Source organism: Podarcis melisellensis (genome assembly GCF_964234715.1).
Source record: "Podarcis melisellensis genome assembly, chromosome: 16".
In the NCBI taxonomy this organism is placed as follows: domain Eukaryota; kingdom Metazoa; phylum Chordata; class Lepidosauria; order Squamata; family Lacertidae; genus Podarcis; species Podarcis melisellensis.
The window spans coordinates 21744358-21762964 of NC_138533.1; the positions used below are offsets into that span (position 1 = coordinate 21744358).

At 47.4% G+C, this 18607-nt stretch overlaps 1 protein-coding gene across 1 annotated transcript; it reads left to right on the forward strand.

The window, feature by feature from the left end:
- The first annotated feature begins 1163 nt into the window (after positions 1-1163).
- LOC309359111 (phosphatidylethanolamine-binding protein 1-like) lies at positions 1164-18029 on the forward strand. The gene is made up of 4 exons (XM_081892594.1): positions 1164-1398; positions 11867-11976; positions 12725-12825; positions 17578-18029. The coding sequence occupies exons 1-4, from the start codon at positions 1264-1266 to the stop codon at positions 17793-17795; spliced, it is 564 nt and encodes a 187-aa protein (XP_081748720.1). The 5' UTR covers positions 1164-1263; the 3' UTR covers positions 17796-18029.
- Positions 18030-18607: the final 578 nt, after the last annotated feature.

Here is an 18607-nt window from a genome sequence, read left to right on the forward strand (position 1 = left end):
TGAACGAACGCTAGTTTATACGGGGTTAAGTACTACCTATACATCATTTTCATAAAGCTTTCTCGCAAGGTCTATAACATAAAGTCAGTAAATTACAAATCTACTTTCCAGTCTCTCCCATGCGCTCATCCCGACGGTGTGCCCTGGCCATAAAGCAACTGTTGTTGAGATATTTCACTCCGAATTTGCTAGACAGAACAAGACGGCAGGAGGGTATCCTGCCCCATCTAACATAAATCCTGGCTACGCATCACCTTGCCAACAAAGGTTCGTATAGTTAAAGCCATGGTTTTCCCAGTAGTGATGTATGGAAGTGAGAGCTGGACCATAAAGAAGGCTGATTGCTGAAGAATTGATGCTTTTGAATTATGGTGCTGGAGGAGACTCTTGAGAGTCCCATGGACTGCAAGAAGATCAAACCTATCCATTCTGAAGGAAATCAGCCCTGAGTGCTCACTGGAAGGACAGATCCTGAAGCTGAGACTCCAATACTTTGGCCACCTCATGAGAAGAGAAGACTCCCTGGAAAAGATCCTGATGTTGGGAAAGATGGAGGGCACAAGGAGAAGGGGACGACAGAGGACGAGATGGTTGGACAGTGTTCTCAAAGCTACAAATATGAGTCTGACCAAACTGCGGGAGGTAGTGGAAGATAGGAGTGCCTGGCGTGCTCTGGTCCATGGAGTCACGAAGAGTCGGACACGACTAAACAACAACAACATATAACATGAAGTCAGTAAATTACAAATCTACTTTCCAAAGTCTCTCCCATGCGGTCATCTCGACGGTGTGCCCTGGCCATAAAGCAACTGTTGTTGAGACATTTCACTCCGAATTTGCTAGACAGAACAAGACGGCAGGGAGTATCCTGCCCCATCTAACATAAATCCTGGCTACGCCTATGGGACGCAGTTGCACTCTGCAGAGGACTGTCTCTACTCCTCGGAGTAGACCCATTGGAAGGCTCCAGCTGGATTAACTGAGTTCCCTGGAAAACTTCAACGGGTCTGCTGCAGAACTGAGCTGGATATATAACCGAGGGCTGCGGAGGGAAACTGGCGGCTGCAGCCATCGGGGCGTGGTCCCAGTCGTGCAGGCGGACCAAGGCGGAGACTGAGATCGGTGGGGCTGGGCGCCGCCTTGCCCCTCGCTCCGCCTCTCCAGTTGGAGCCTCCGGGCCCCAGAGCCGCACCAGAACCGTCGGAGACTCCCGGTAGCCGCGCGCACAGCTTTCCAGTCTTCGTTCTGGTCTCTGCCCCGAGGATGTCGCAGTCGCTGAGCGCGTGGGACGGGCCCCTGTGCCTCGCCGAGGTGGACGAGAAGCCGGCGCGCCCGCTGCGGGTCTGCTATGGGGCTGTGGAGCTCCGGGAGCTGGGCCAGGAGCTCACCCCAACCGAGGTAAAAGAGCTCCTCCGAGGCGGCGTTGGGGATTTCGCTCCCCGGGGAGCAAGACCAAAACCCGGGTTGGTTTCCTTTCTTTGTGCCGTCCACGTCCAAAGGAGCTCAGGGTGGGGTACGTGATTCTCCCTACACAGCAACCCTGCGAGGTAGGTGAGGTGAAGAGACTGTTCCTGCCAGAAGGCCAACCAGTTATCTTCTTATAGAAAGGAACCGGGTTCATCATCTTCCTTCAATGCAGGACTCTCAGCCAAAGAATCCAGGGCGGAGTGGAGATTTGAACGGGGGACTCCTGGGTCTGACGCTCTAACCACTCCACCACACTACCTTCCTTCCCTCATCTTCCTTTTCTATCTCTCTTCTAAACCAGGGTGGATAAAAATCAATGATTAAAAAAAATAATCAGATTTTTTAAAAAAAGTAAATTGGATTTTTTAAATTTAAATTGGATTTTTAAAATAAAATGCTTTTGGAGGAAAAATCTTTCTTAAGATGCAGTGGTACCTCGGGTTACATACGCTTCAGGTTACAGACTCCGCTAACCCAGAAATAGTACCTCAGGTAAGAACTTTGCTTCAGGATGAGAACAGAAATCGTGCTCTGGTGGTGCGGCAGCAGCAGGAGGTCCCATTAGCTAAAGCGGTGCTTCAGGTTAAGAACGGACCTCTAGAACGAATTAAGTACTTAACCCGAGGTACCACTATAGTTTTCTATTTAAGTTACATTATAGTCCATCAGGAAATAAGGATTTGTTTTAAATTTTTCATGTATGCTAAAACTCAGTCTAAGGGTGTGTTTTTTTAATTGTTTAACCACATCAGTTAACAAACATGGATACATATGCTACAATGTTATTGTTTTGGTTAAATAAATTGTTATTAAGGAAATGATTATTTTTCTCCTTCCAGTAAAGTACAGCAGAAAAGTTGTCCAAATATAAACGGTTAACTTATTAAACCCCACAATAATTTCATAATTATCTGTCAATGCATTTCTAATAGTATAACCAAATCAGTATTTTTTTGATATAACTGTAAAAACTACTCTGAAAATTTATTATTCCAAAAATGAAACCTTCATCTGGTTGTAAATATTAATATTATACCAGCAAGAATGAGTCTTACTGACTAGTGATTTAAATTGATTTCTTCCTTCCTTCCTCCCTCCCTCCCTCCCTCCATCTCTCTCTCTCTCTCTCTCTCTCTCTCTCTCTCTCTCTCTCTCTCTCTCTCTCTCTCTCTCATATGCCCTCCCTCCTTTTCCTTTTCGTTTATTGTCCCACGTACCCATCTACAGTGACGGGGGAAAGTATTTGAGCCCCTGCTAAATTTGCCCATTTGCCCTCTGACAAAGAAATGACCAGTCCTTAATTTTAATGGTAGGTTTATTGTAGCTGTGAGAGACAGGATAACAACAGCAAAAACCCCAGAAACCCACAAGACAAAAGTCAGAGACTGATGTGCATTGTAATGAGTGAAATAAGTACAGTGGTACCTTGGGTTACAGACGCTTCAGGTTACAGACGCTTCAGGTTACAGACTCCGCTAACCCAGAAATAGTGCTTCAGGTTAAGAACTTTCCTTCATATGAGAACAGAAATCGAGCAGTAGCAGAGCGGAGGCAGCGGGAGGTCACTTCAGCTAAAGTGGTGCTTCAGGTTCAGAACAGTTTCAGGTTAAGAACGGACCTCCTGAACGAATTAAGTTCTTAACCCGAGGTTTGAGCTCATTGTCCTTCCGGTCAAAAACCCACTGCCCCACTCCCAGCTTGCTTTCTCTAACAAAATGTATGTGCTACTTCTTGTTAAAGAAAACCTCTTAGCAGTTTACAAAATCTAAACATTAAAACGATCTTTTTAAAAACAAGTAGGGTTGCAATACATCTGGAATTTCCTGGACATAGCTGGCAAAAAAAGCTGAACAACTCTGGGCAAAACTTAAAAGAAGCTGAACAAATTTACATACCCCCCCCAAAAAGTTCAACAATTTTTGTGTCCAGATTGGCAACCCTAAAAATAAGTATTTAAAAGTATTCAGAGTCTCTTCTCTCTGTGTGTATAAATATCTGGGAGAAATAGGATTCCATTTACATTTAAAGATCAACATACCTACATAATTTGCACTTTCTGAGACCATTCACAAACTTCAACACAGCCATCTTTCGACATTCATACCTCTCCAAACTTTCCAGTGCTGTTCTCCAGCCAAGAAATGTGACCCAAACATGCTTATGCAAAGAGGGAAAGTGTGTCTTAAAAGGAATGTGTTTGTGAAAACAGAATACAGATTGCTTTGTAAAAATGTATATCTTAGTCAAAACTGCACAGAAAAATGAGTGCATTACGGGGGGGAAATTGCACTAAAATGCTGATAAATTTCCGTGAGGACTGTTTTTTTCTAAAGAAAAAAATTGCAAACTGAATTAGATGTGTGGAGAACTGGAAGACTGGAAATGGAGAGAAATTGAAATTAATGGAATATAATCTATATCTCTCTCTCACATACACACACAGTTTTCTGCATTTTAAGACTCTCCTCGTGGGGCCCAGTGAACATCAGAATATAAGAAAATCCTGCTGGATCAGACCTGTGGTCCATCTAGTCCAGCATCTAGTTCTCATGAGTAGCCAACCAGATGCATTAGAGAAACTCGCAAATCCGTGATATTTTCTCTGCACAATCAGAATGAATTTCAGGAACTGAAATGCTTTTTCTGTGCAGCCTGAGCAGGAGCGGTGAACAACAACATTATAGTTACATGTTGTAGCTTGTCTCCAGAGGAGGGCAACCAAAATGGTCAAAGGCCTGGAAACGATGCCTTATGAGGAACGGCTAAGGGAGCTGGGCATGTTTAGTCCGGAGAAGAGGAGGTTAAGGGGTGATATGATAGCCATGTTCAAATATATAAAAGGATGTCACATAGAGGAAGGAGAAAGGTTGTTTTCTGCTGCTCCAGAGAAGCAGACACGGAGCAATGGATCCAAACTACAAGAAAGAAGATTCCACCTAAACATTAGGAAGAACTTCCTGACAGTAAGAGCTGTTTGACAGTGGAATTTGCTGCCAAGGAGTGTGGTGGAGTCTCCTTCTTTGGAGGTCTTTAAGCAGAGGCTTGACAACCATATGTCAGGAGTGCTCTGATGGTGTTTCCTGCTTGGCAGGGGGTTGGACTCGATGGCCCTTGTGGTCTCTTCCAACTCTATGATTCTATGATTCCACCCCATTGCCCTGCTCGCAGTTGTGAAGAATATTCTTACATTATGAATGGTCCAGGTCACCATTAAGATAAAGAGGATGGGATAGGCCAGGGGTCAGCAAACCTTTTCAGCAGGGGACCAGTCCACTGTCCCTCAGACCTTGTGGGGGGCCGGACTATATTTTTTTTGGGGGGGGGGGAATGAATGAATTCCTATGCCCCACAAATAACCCAGAGATGCATTTTAAATAAAAGCACACGTTCTACTCATGTAAAAACACCAGGCAGGCCCCACAAATAACCCAGAGATGCATTTTAAATAAAAGGACACATTCTACTCATGCAAAAACACGCGGATTCCCGGACTGTCCGCGGGCTGGATTTAGAAGGTGATTGGGCCAGATCCGGCCCCCGGGCCTTAGTTTGCCTACCCATGGGATAGGTCAATGTATATGTGGACCGTCCCTGGAAGAAGTGACTTTTCTAAGTTCTAAAAATTCTTAACCAAGCTCAAGGCTGTCATCTGAACTAGTTGGATGTTTAACTGATAATCAATCTCATTCAGTCCATCTTTGGAAAAATAAGACTACAGAGCTCTCTTGCCCAAAATGGCAACTAGGAATTCCTTTTTTGGCGACTGCAACCTTGGCCTAAGGAGCCATCTGGCGCCTAGCTTATCTATCTCAGTTTCTAACACTGAGCATAGCTGTTGTCCATCAATAATAGCCTTTTCCTCCGCCATCTTGTCCAATTCTTTTTCAAAACCACATAAGCTGGTAGCGACCACCAGCACCTCCTGTGGGACAGTTTCATAGTTTAATGATGTGCTGTGTGAAGAAGAAGTACTGTATTTTTCGCTCTATAAGATGCACCTGACCATAAGACGCACCTAGCTTTAGAGGAGAACAAGAAAAAAAATATTCTTTCCCTCTCTGCGCAGCGCCCCTTCAGCGAAGCGGCAGGAAAAATGAAGCCCCTTCTGTTTCTCCTCCCGCTTTGCTGAAGGGGCGCTGCGCAGAGAGGGAAAGCTGATCAGTGCCTTTCCAGCGAAGCAAAGCCAGGAGAGCAAGAGGGATCCGTGCTTCTTGCTCTCCTGGCTTCAGCGAAAGCAACATTGCTTTCGCTGAAGCCATGGAGCCTGCATTCGCTCCATAACACACACACACATTTCCCCTTACTTTTTAAGAGGGGAAAAATGCGTCTTATAGAGCGAAAAATATGGTAGCCAATGGGGGTCTTTCCTACTGAACCTCCTGCACTTCAAAAGAAATTCCCACTGCACCACTGATCCCTATCATTGCATACAATAGCAACCGTTTCACAGTCTGCCATTATTGGGTAGCCCCCTGGGCTATTGTCCCCCCCTGGCCAATCACAGGGCTCAGAGCCAGTCCCTCATTTGAATGCTTGCTGGTATATAAGAGCACTGCTTGCATGAGGTCACCAGCATTTGCAAGGTGCAGAAAGCCGAGCAAGAGCAGGGAAGGAAGACATGGCGGCTCTTAAAACGTACAGGATGTCCTACTCCCTGAGGAACAGGAGGAGGAGCTGGCTGAGGAGGCGTGGCCTGGAAAAGAGGAGGAGGAGCTACGAATGGAGGCGGAGCCGAGAGCGGAGGCGGGGGTGGAACCGCCGGCCTAGCAGGCCACAGAAGACACCAGCCAGGAGAAGGAAAGTTCTGCCCAAGCCCAGGAGGAACATCTGCATTGTCCGGTTCCCGAGGCGAGGCTACCGGATGAAGTGCCCCTTGATGTCCTGGTGTTTCAATAGGTGGATGCGGGGCAGAAGCAACCCTTCACATGGGGCCAGATATTCCCTGCGCTCCAGCCGGCCGATGGTCCTTCGGAGCCGCGCGCCCAAGAAGTGCCCGCCAGGCCCTCGCCGCTGCCCTGACTTCCTGCAGGCTGCCCTGAGGGAGATAGCGAGCAAGAAGCGCGCCAAGTGGGTGGCTTCTTCCCTCCCCAAGAAGCGGAGGCGTTACTCGGACGAGGAGATTTTCTACCGCTTGGCGAAACCCTCCAAAGCGGAAGAATCGGGAGAGGAGGAGAGCGGTGACAAGGACGTGGAGAGCTCAGCTGCGGGGATAGCCCAGTCCGCGGAGAGCGGACTTCAAGAGACCATAAGCTAGAGACAGACACCCCTCTCCTCCTTCTCGGAACAGCAAACAGTGACCCAGAGGAGAAGAGAGGAAGAAGGGAATAATATCCATAATTTTAAAAAATAAGAACCCTGTGTTGAAAGATCCAAGAACTTAAAGGAGACCACTTGCACCCATATTCCAATCCTGATTTTTTATTTAATTATTTTTTAGGCTGTTTTATCTCTGCCTCAGTGGGGGGCATCAGGAAAGTTTTTTTGAGCCATGGCATAGTCAGCGAAGAACATGGAAAGGATATCCGCCTCTCTCCCTTGCTAGCAAGAGGCAAACAGAAATCGGCTCCCACTGCTACGAGAACAAAAGGATTGTTGTTGTCCAGGGTGCTCCCTCCTCACCCCAGGAATTCTTCTTGAAATACTAATAAATCTGGATCTTTTGGAACACATGGGTTGCCTTGTGGAATGCTGAGGAGCAATTGGGTTGGGTGGGGAATAAGGAAGAAAAGACTATCAGTGACCACTAGACATGATGGCTACATTCTCCCTCCACTGTCGGAGACAGTATGCCTGTGAATACCAATTGCTGGGAATCACAAGGCGGGAGGGAGCTGCTGCTGCTGCTGGGCTGGGCTAAAATAGGTCATCATCCTGATTCAGAAGGACTCCCCTTAGGTGAATGTAAGAGTCCAAGATCGCTTCTGTTCACTAAGACCCAGCGGCTACCATTTAGGGCTGGGCCTGGTTTTGAGGGATTCTTTGGCAGAATCCCCCCCACCAACCCCTATTCTTTGCTTACTGGCCGTTGTGGGAAAAGAGAAGACAAGGCGGGGCAAGAAGGAATCTCCAGCCGTCCTGACTGGTGCCCATTGGGGACTGGTAGGGCAGATGTCTGGGAGCCAAACAGTAGGGGGAGCCAGAACGAATCACAGGCAGTCCCAATTAATTCTAGCTTTGTCCCCATCCTCTTCCCTGCTGAGTTCCACAATAAGGAGAAGGCAACAGGTTGATGGACTTCATAGGCCATTGGCTTGATCCAGCAGCCTCTTCTAACATTCTTGCAGGGTGGCGCTGAGACCCAAGGCCACATTCAAACCACACAACTCGCAGCGTGTTTAACAATCAGTCCTTCCTCACAGGGAACTCTGGGAATTGTAGCTCTCAGAGGGGATAAAAGGGGTCTCCTAACATCTCTCAGCACCCTTAACAAACTGCAACTCCTAGAATTCTTTGAGGGAAGCCATGTTTGTTTAAAGTGGACTCATGGTGATTCGCATGTAAACAAAAGAGGAAGCTGAAAGCCAGGGTTGCTCCCTAGGATGGAAGGCAGGCAGGTGGGGCTGTCTGAGGTTGGTGGGCCAGTGCCTCATTCACCAAATAAGTCTCCATGGGGGGGGGGGATTGTTTTACTGTTGCTATGGTTGAACAATTGGGAGTCATAATACCTCTCCCAAGCATAATATTTTATGCCTGCATCATGTCACCCAATCAGTCTTTTCTGGCATTTCCCCCTCAATTTCAAAAGACACAAATGTTTTAACCTTTCCTTATAAGGATCTCCCCTCCCCCCCAAAAAAAAATCACCTGAACATTTCTGGGTTAAGGAGTATTGCCTAGAGTTTATCCCACTGGCCTGAAGCCATAAATGAAGATGGAAACAAACAAAAAATGCTCAGGGTGTACCACTTTTTGAGTTCTTGAGATTGTTCTTCTCTGCTTAGGATTTATCTTTTAAAAAAACAATGTATTTTCATTGGTGCTGCTTTATTTCATATACCACTCACGATAATTGAATGAAGGCTAATTGAATCATCATAAGTAATGACTGCATATATGTGTCTTTCTAAAGCACATCAAAGTGCAAGTAGATAACTAGGTACTGCTCCGGCGGGAAGGTAAACGGCGTTTCCGTGTGCTGCTCTGGTTTGCCAGAAGCGGCTTAGTCATGCTGGCCACATGACCCGGAAGCTGTACGCCGGCTCCCTCGGTCAGTAAAGCGAGATGAGCGCTGCAACCCCAGAATTGGCCACGACTGGACCTAATGGTCAGGGGTCCCTTTACCTTTACCTTTCTAACAAGTTCAGGACACAATGTATACATTTCAAAAGATCCAGTTTTATTATTACTCAAAGATGAAGTTCCTGAGGGGGGCCGGGAAATACACTCTGGATTCAGTGACAAATCCCTTTTCATTTTCTTTCAAGCGGTAGCCAAATTCTGTCTGTTTCTTGTTAGCGAGGAAAGGAATAATTATTCGTTCAAGGGGTAGGCTCAGAGATGCGGGCCTTTTTTGAGGTGACGGGTGTCTCTTGGTTATTTATCCAATAGCTCAAATTTCTTCTTTTCTCCTCCTCCTGCAGGCATTGATAAATCTATTAGTTCTGCAAAAATGGCTCCAGGACAGGATCGGAATGTGGGTGGTGACACGCCCCTTCAGTTTCCTTGGATCTTTTGAGCAGGCCGGTGGCTTATGTAATATACATTTTGCCTCCCTCTCCTCCCTTCGGTTTTCTGTCAGGCCTGCTTGCTGTCCTGAGAAGAGCGAGGGAGATGTTCGCCTAGCTTGATACCTCCTGGAGCTCATTCGCTGTTGGCTGAGGTACCCCTGGAGCCATGTTCTCTGCCCCTGGGTTGGCGGGCGAGGCCTGGTCTTTCGATCTGTAGGGCTTTGCCAACTTGTAGAAAATCTCCTCATCGGAGTAACGCTGGCGCTTCCTGGGGGAGGCTGGCGCCACCCACTTGGCTCGCTTCTTGCTCGCCACTTGCCTGAGGGTGGTGTGGAGGAAGTTGGGGCAGGAACAAGGGTGCTGCTGATTCCGCTGCCTGCCCAGCCGCAGGGACATCTTGTGGTGGACATCCTCTATGCAGGGGCTCAAGGCGGCTTTGGCCTTCTGTAAGGAAAGGATGTCGTCCCGCATCTTCCGGTTGAAATACCAGGACAGGAGAGGGCATGATGTTAAGTAGCTGCTTCTCGGGAACCTGATAATGCAAACGTTCCTCCTGGGTTTCTGAGGTAGCTTCCCTCGTCTGTTCAGGATCTTCTGGGCTCTGCTTTGCTGGCTCTTTCTACCCCTTTTGATGGCAGCCATGGCCTCTTGCTGGTTGGTCCTCTCCAGCTCAACTGCCCCACCTGCAAATACTGGTGACCGGCAGCCAGCACTCCTCTTATATACCGGCAGGCATTCAAATGAGGGGCTACTTCTGAGTCCTGTGATTGGCTGGGGATGAACAATCGCTCAGGGGGCTATCCAATAATGAGGGACTGTGAGGCATTTGCCTCTGTGTGGAATTATGGGGGTGGAGTAAAACATTCAGGGCACAAGCCAATATAACACAAGCCACTGTTTAAACTTGGCATCCATGGAAAATTCTGCATCAACCCAGCACTATTTTACACCGTAAACAAGTTTGAGTGTGCTTAACTTTGGCTGTTCCTTTTCTTTCTCTCTTTTTTTGTATCTGAGTGTATTATTATTATTATTATTATTATTATTATTATTATTATTATTATAAAAATCACCATCAACATTCTTCTCCACCCCACTTTCCTGGCTGCAGGGTAAAATATTTTCTTTATTTTGTGCCATTTGGAGCTGTTGTGTTTTATTAAAATCTTTTATTCTTCTGAAACACAAAAATACATCAGATGTTCTGAATTAACTTTCCGCTATGGTTCATTTCTACACGCTGGCTCATTTGTAAATCTCTTTTCTTTTTTGGTACACAAAACATTTTTGTTTAAAATGTTCTTTTTAAAAAAACAACCACCCCACCAATGGTCCTTTATTCCGCTGAAATAAAGTGGGGATAAAAATTTCTGAACGTGTTCAAAATATTTTGTTGTTACCTGATGCAGTTTGGAAACGAGAAATTCCTTCCTTGGGGCGATAATCAACACTCCAAAAAAACATTGGAATATAAGAAGAGGTCTTCTGGATCAGGCCAGTGGCCCATCTAATTCAGCATCTTGTTTTTACAGTGGCCAACAAGGTGTCCCAATTCTACCTTTGAAATCCTGGTAATGTCTGGGAAAATCCAGGCGCATGGCAGCCCTAATGAAAAGCCAGCTATTATGGGAGTTGTAGTCCAAAGAGGCTGTGCTTGGTGGAGCTGATGGGAGTTGAAATGGGTTGGGCTGTATCTTTCCATCTTTGTGCATATAGCAGCTTCGCTGCTGCAGTCATATATTGGAGTGGTCTTTCATAGAGCCAGGGTGGTGTAGTGGTTAAGAGCGGTAGACTTGTAATCTGGTGAACTGGGTTTGCTTCCCCGCTCCTCCACATGCAGCTACTGGGGGACCTTGGGCCAGTCACACTTCTCTGAAGTCTCTCAGCCCCACTCACCTCACAGAGTGTTTGTTGTGGGGAAGGAAGGGAAAGGAGAATGTTAGCCGCTTTGAGACTCCTTAAGAGGAGTGAAAGGCGGGATATCAAATCCAAACTCCTCCTCCTCTTCTTCTTCTTCCTCCTCCTCCTCCTCTTCCATAGTCCTTTTTCTAATTGTCCTTGCAAGTTTCCTAGAAGCAGTTGGCTTCTTGCTGTGGAAAACAGGACGCTGGGTGGATTTGATCCAGTAAGACTCATAAACCAGGTGGAGGGAAAGGCGAATGAAATGAAACTCCTTCTGCACAGAGTTGTAAGCAAGCCTCACTTGTGTGACTGCTTCCAATTACTGCTTTGTTTTGAGTATGGGAAGAACATCCCTCCGGCATTGACTCTGGACCAGTTTCTTCCCCCTTCCCTGCTCCCTGTGGCTTGGACCACTTGACGCAGCCATCTGGATTGCGTTACCAAATTGAGTCCTTGCTTGCAGGTCTTTCTTGCCAGCAGAGCAAAGGAGAACCTTTTTGATTTATATCAGTCTCTTCCGCATTTCATCTTTCTGCTTCTTTGTAACTTGGGGGTCTCCCTTTAAGCACAGGGTTGGGGGACTGGATGCTGCCGGTGGGTCAGATCCCTAACCTGGTCCTACTTTTGTCAGTGCCAATCAGCTGATCAGAGGTTGCAGCAATCTCTTTGGAGACGGGCTTCCAGTGCCAATCAGCTGACCTGGAAGCTGCAGTTAGTGCAGAATGCTGCAGCGCGATTGCTAACAGGAGTGAGGCCTTGTCATCGTGCAACACCTATTCCCAGAGATGTGCACTGGTTTCCAATTTGCAATTTCCCTTAAAACTGAACAGGTCCAGAACTGTCCCACATCCATTGACTGGGAGGGCTGCGACCCACAAAAACTCTACACCTTGATTCTCACAGACCTGGATGTTCCCAGCAGGGCGGATCCGAAATTCAGGTGAGAGAGACCACAAAAGGGACCTTCTCTCCTTTTGGCATACTCCTGTCTTTATAGAAATATGCATGTTTTCAATGATCATCCTAAGGGACGCGGGTGGCGCTGTGGGTTAAACCACAAAGCCTAGGAATTGCCGAAGGAGATGGTCGGCGGTTTGAATCCCCGCGATGGGGGGAGCTCCCGTTGCTCAGTCCCAGCTCCTGCCAACCTAGCAGTTCGAAAGCATGTCAAAGTGCAAGTAGATAAATAGGTACCACTCTGTCAGGAAGGTAAATGGCGTATCTGTGCGCTGCTCTGGTTCGCCAGAAGCGGCTTAGTCATGCTGGCCACATGACCCAGAAGCTGTATGCCGGCTCCCTCGGCCAGTGAAGCAAGATGAGTGCCACAACCCCAGAGTCGGTCATGACTGGACCTAATGGTCAGGGGTCCCTTTACCTTTAATGATCATCCAGGGAGGGTGGAATAACTGCAGCCACACAGGGAAGGACCATAGCTCAGTGGTGGGGCAATACTGAGCTAGATGGATCAATTGGTCTGACTTTGGTGTTTGGCAGCTTCCTCTGTTCTTAGCATCTTTGAGTTATTTAGAGCACTTGTACACTGCTTTTCAGCTGAAAAGCACATGCTGCATTGCTGAGTTAGGTGATAAGATTTTACCAAATAGGGAAACCATGGAGGCTTAATGTGGAACACTTGGTTTGGATGTTGAATTCTGAATGCACCTTCCCTTCTCTTTTTCCTCCTGTAGGGAGTGGCATCATTTCCTGGTGACCAACATGCAAGGAAACAACATTGGCAGTGGGTGCATTTTGTCGGATTATATTGGATCTGCGCCTGCCAAGGGAACAGGTAGGCAAACCATTGTAGAGGGGTGGGCAAACTTTCTCTGCAGGCCAGACCTTTATGAGTCTAGCTTTGTGGGCCAAATTTGACAGGTGGGCAAGGGTGCCCACCTGCCACACACCTGATGTCACAGACAGTTGGGTGCTTTGAAGTCCCAGAGTTGGGAGTTGCTGGACTTGCAAAGAACCCCACATAGTGCTTTAAAGTACTCATGGCTGTGGCATTACCACTCACCATCTGATTGACAGTAGAGCCAGAGGCTGCTTTAAGGCTCTCTGAATGTGTATCTCTACCCCCAGCACATCTCAAACCCCAAGTCCAAGGCAGGTGGCTGTAGATTAGGCGAAGCAGCCCCATGGGCCAAATTTGAACCCCTGGTGGGCCAAATTTGGCCTGCGGGCCAAAGGTTCCCCACCTCTAACCTTGGCACTAGGGTGAGAACCTCCGCATTGGGGCCAGATGTGGCCTTCTGGACTTCTTTAGGCTGATTTGACAGGGGTGAGTGTGCAGGCCTGAGGCAGAGAGGCAGAAGAACTTGAAAGTCTTGCATTTTCAAAGCAAGCACCTGTTACAGCACAAGCAGCACAGAACAGACAAGAACAAGGTGATACGTTGCTTCAACAGCCCTTCAAGGCACTGTGGTAAAATTGTTCCTACTGACTGAAAGTTTAAAAAGTCGTATCTTTGGCATTTCCCCTATATGACAAATCTGGGGAGAAACTTTTACCATTTTGCTGACAAATGCAGCAGGGTAGCCATTCAGCGGAGTTTTGATCCAGTGTTTGTCCTGATCTGATGCATACACACCTACCATACAGAAAGGCTTCCCCCTGCTGAGACCGAGGGGAAGTGACTTCCAAAATCATCTTGGGTGGGAGGGCACCAGCTTGGAAACCTTTGTGGATTCTCTACCTTAAGCTTTGAGAGTTTGGAAGGTGGTGATTGCCTTGCCTAAGAGACTGAGCAAAGGGCTGGCTGGTTTGTTCCAAGACAAGTAGGGACTTCGCCCTGTGCCAGGAACCCAGAAATCAAATACAGAGCACATTATTTGCTTTTAGATGGGTTGATTGCCTTACCTTTTGAGAGATTAGCAGTGTGATGTTTGATTGGACTAGATGCCAAGTGCCGTTCAAACATGATTTGATGTGCATGGAGAGGTGAGACATTTCTTTCCTCCTTGACAGATTCTTGGCTTTTTAACTGCAGTAAATGGCTGGGAGTGTTTCTTCTTAAGAAACAAACTTAAAGCCTTGGGTATTTTTTTAGAAGGCACATCTCTGCCTCTCCCTGGGAAGGCACTTTCAAGGCAGCCCAAGTTGGGAACCATCACTGCCTCTTGTGGCAATGAGTTCCACAGTTTACCTGTGCCCTGCATGAAATAGTACTTCAGCTCGTTGGACCGGTAATCTGAGTTGGGATCAGGCAGCTCCCATACATTCCTATCAGTTTAATCTGCAACACAGCCCTTAAGAACCTAAGAATGTGAGAAGAGGCTGCTGGATCAGACCAATGGCCCATCTAGTCCAGCATCCTGTTCTCACAGTAGCCAACCAGGTGCCGTAATGGGAAACCTTCAAGCATGGTGCAAGAAAAAGAGTCCTCTCGCCTCTTGTGGTTTCCAGCAATCGGTATTGAGAAGCATTGGTGTTGGCACAGCAGCTCCATCGTGGCTGGTAGCCTTCAAAAGCCCTCTCCTCCATGAATTTGTCCAATCCTCTTTTAAAAACTTCTTGGTTGGTGCCCATTGTTGCCTCTTGTGGCAGTGAGTTCCACAGTTTAACTATGCAATGCACGAAGAAGTCCTTCCTTTTATCTATCCCAATTCTTCCAGCATCCATCACCATTAGATGTCCACAAGAGTGGAAGAATTGGGGCTTTTTTATTAAAAAAAACTGGATAAATTTTCAATACAGGACTCATTTGGATTCTGAGCTGCCCTGTATGGTACGGCACAATGACACTTTTCCCCCTGGTGCTGTTGGGCCCGCCCTCACTTAAATATAGTGCACCCACCTCACAGGACAACAGTTCCACAAATTCCTACAAACCACCCCAGATTATCTTGTGGGGGATTTGTGTGAGGGAAAACTTAATAATTCGGAGGCAGGATTTGATCAAATAAACAATAAAGATTTTATTTAGCAAAGGAAGTTTGTGACACAAGTGGGTACAACATAGGATACTTCAGATTATGTTATTTCACTTCAGTGTTGCACAGCTGTTGCCGCTTAATACTTTGGTTCTTAAACAAGGTGGTACTTCCTGTCAGTTACACACCCCTTAGACAACCCTACTCCTGAGGTACTCTTAAGTAACAGACTCAAGGGATCACCACAGCCATCTTAACTGGTTTGGGAGTCTTCTCTTTGTAGCAGAATCACTCCCCTCCTGACTGGCATGAGACCCAAGTAGACTGTATCTTTCCAGTTTCTACTTCTCCTGGCTCAGCCTCAGCCTCCCAGTTAATTCCTGGCCTATTAGTCTCTCAGGACACCACACACTGTCCTTCACACTAAGCTCAGAGACTCCTTTCTGTAGCTTTTGATATATTCTGCAGAGTGGATGTTTCTAGCCAGAACCAACTCTCTCTCCTCTCACTCCCTATCTCCCAACCTATTCTCCCAACCTCAATCCTAGCCTAAAGGTAAAGGTAAAGGGACCCCTGACCATGAGGTCCAGTGGCGGATAACTCTGGGGTTGCGGCGCTCATCTCGTTTTACTGTCTAACAGAGCTGGTGTACAGCTTCCGGGTCATGTGGCCAGCATGACTAAGCCGCTTCTGGCGAACCAGAGCAGCACATGGAAACGCCGTTTACTTTCCCGCTGGAGCGGTACCTATTTATCTACTTGCACTTTGACATGCTTTCAGACTGCTAGGATGGCAGGAGCAGGTACCAAGCAACGGGAGCTCACCCCGTTGCGGGGATTCGAACCTCTGACCTTCTGATTGGCAAGCCCTAGGCTCTGTAGTTTAGACCACAGCGCCACCTGTTAGACCACAGGCCCCCCCCCCCCGCCCCTACCCCTTTTCAATTCCCTCTTCTGGAACCCCGGCCAATCAGAAGCTGCCATTCATTAACCATTTGCTGGCAGGGAAAAAGAAAAAGAAAATACTTGGGTACCTAACCTGCCCAGCAAAACAAACTTTTCTGTCACACCCTGTGAGTAAAGGACCGTGAACTCTGCAAATGCCTGCGGATAAGGCTGCCAGGCCCTGAGATGGAAAGTGCCTTGACTTGACTTTCCTTGCAGATTGAATGCCCCTTTTGTGCAAAGGATTAACTCGTGCGTCAACGCACAGCCTAAGGGAGCCAAGTAACAAAAAATCCACACCCATAGCAGAGCTTGAAAGGTACATTGAGAGGGCTTAAGCCAGTGTGGGAGAGGCAAGGTCTTGCCTTCTTGTGACACACCCTTCTGGATTTATTTCTGGCTGCTGCACCAGCAGAACTGACTTGCTGGGCTGGGCTGATCCATTAACCAGCTCCTGCCAACCTGGTGCCCTCCAGATCTTTTTCGGATAACAATTCCCCATCCCAGCCCCCACAAGAACCCTGTGAGGTGGGTTAGCCTGAGAGAGGCAGTGGTTGGCCCCAAGTCACCCAGTGGGCTTCATGGCTGAGTGGGGATTTGAACCCTGGTCTCTCCCAGGTCTAGCACTCTAGAGCTCTAACCACTAAGCAGCACTGCCCAGTCAAAAGTTAGTTCCTGGACAGCACAGTAGGTTACCTGGTCAGAGTCTTGCACACCACTACGTGATGAAAATGCATTTATAGTAATTATTCGCTTACGTACAAATTACATATGTGAAATTTCATAGAATCATAAAATTGTGCAGTTGGGTGGTACCCAAAGGGTCATCTAGTCCAACCCCCTGCCATGCAGGTATCACAGCTGTAGATCTGTGTCCACTTTGGCCAATGCGTAAGTGGCTTCCCTAAGGGAAGGTGGACTTCTTTTGGGACACTCTTGCCTCTTTCTAGTTGCCGTTTTCTAGTTCTACAACACCTTCTTATACTGTACAGGAGCTGGCATTTCAACAATCTCTTGATTATTACTGTGTTAGAATTGTTAAAACAAAAAGGAACTATGGGAGTCTGCAATACGAAGTGGAGGAACCTAAAAGAAAGTAACTACAGTACTTACCTTGTTCCTCTCTGGATGCTTTTCTACTCCATCCCATCCCAAGCTATTCTTTTCCCTGCCTTTTTTGACAGGAAAAAGGCAGGAAAAAGAATAGATCTCTTCCCCATCTCCTGCTGCTTCCATTCTATTCTATTCTCTTCCTCTCCTCTCTTGGCTGTCATTTCCACCCCTCTCTTGGAAGTACTCAAATGGGCAATCCCAACCATTCCAGAAGCGAGCAGACTCAGATCTCTGTACTGTGTGTAGTCAATAGGATTTGACTAACCAATGTTGCTACCTGGGAGCAAATGGAGCCAGTTAAGAATGAGGGTAGTGGGCAAGAAGCCAGTTGAGAATGAGGGCAATGTGCATGAAGCCAGTTGAGAATGAGGGCAATGTGCATGAAGCCAGTTGAGAATGAGGGCAATGTGCATGAAGCCAGTTGAGAATGAGGGCAATGTGCATGAAGCCAGTTGAGAATGAGGGCAATGTAAATAAGCTGAACATTTTCATAGTCATTTCTTTTAAAAAAAAGAAGTCAGAAAGGGTTGCTTTCCTGTATTGAGGAAAAAAAACCAACACAGTTTTGACAGTCGTACCAAAATCTTTGCATTATATCCTTGCCCATTGTAGGACTTCACCGCTATGTGTGGCTGGTCTACGAGCAGCCACAGCGACTGACCTGCGACGAGCCCATCCTGAACAAACTTACTGCTGCCAAGCGCGAGAAGTTCCAAGCCTCGTCCTTCCGCAAGAAGTACGGATTGGGTGTGCCTGTGGCAGGCATGTGCTACCAGGCCGAGTGGGACAGCCATGTGCCAAAGATCTACGAGCGGCTTGGCGTCAAATAGCCTGCCATGTGAATCCCATTGCAACTGAATAAAAAAAGAGAGAGGGTGGTATCTAACGTTAAGCCTTACTTGGAACACTCTCGCTGAAAACAGTGGGTGTGACTCTAGTCTATTGACTTCAGTGGGCCTACTCTTGAGTAGAATGCAACCCACTGAGCACAGGGAGATTTGTGGCAGTTTCCCCTTAACTTGGCAAGCCTTTTCAGGTGCTCTATAATAAAAGCTATCAAAATACCCTTGTACGTGGATTCCTTTCTCAAACAGGAATCTGCCCACAAGCTGCAGAGGAGCTGCTCACTGTGTCCTGCACGGCTGGAAGGCGTGGAGGGGACTGGCGGGAGGGGTGAAAGTTGCTCCTGACTTCCCCATGCATTGAAAGAACACAGAACAGATTGAGGTTGAATCCTGACAAGACAGAATTACTGTCCTTTGGGGGACAGGGGGTTTGGCTGGTGTGGAGGACTCCCTGGTCTTGAATGGGGCAACTGTGCCCCTGAAGGACCAGGTGTGCAGCCTGGGAGTAATTTTGGACTCACAGCTGTCCATGGAGGTGCAGGTCAATTCTGTGTTCAGGGCAGCTATCTACCAGCTCCATCTGGTACACAGACTGAGACCCTACCTGCCCGTGGACTGTCTCACCAGAGTGGTGCATGCTCTGGTTATCTCCCACTTGGACTACTGCAATGTGCTCTCCGTGAGGCTACCTTTGAAGGTGACCCGGAAACTGCAACTAATCCAGGATGCGGCAGCTAGACTGGTGACTGGGAGTGGCTGCCGAGACCAAATAACACCAGTCCTGCTCCCAGGATGTT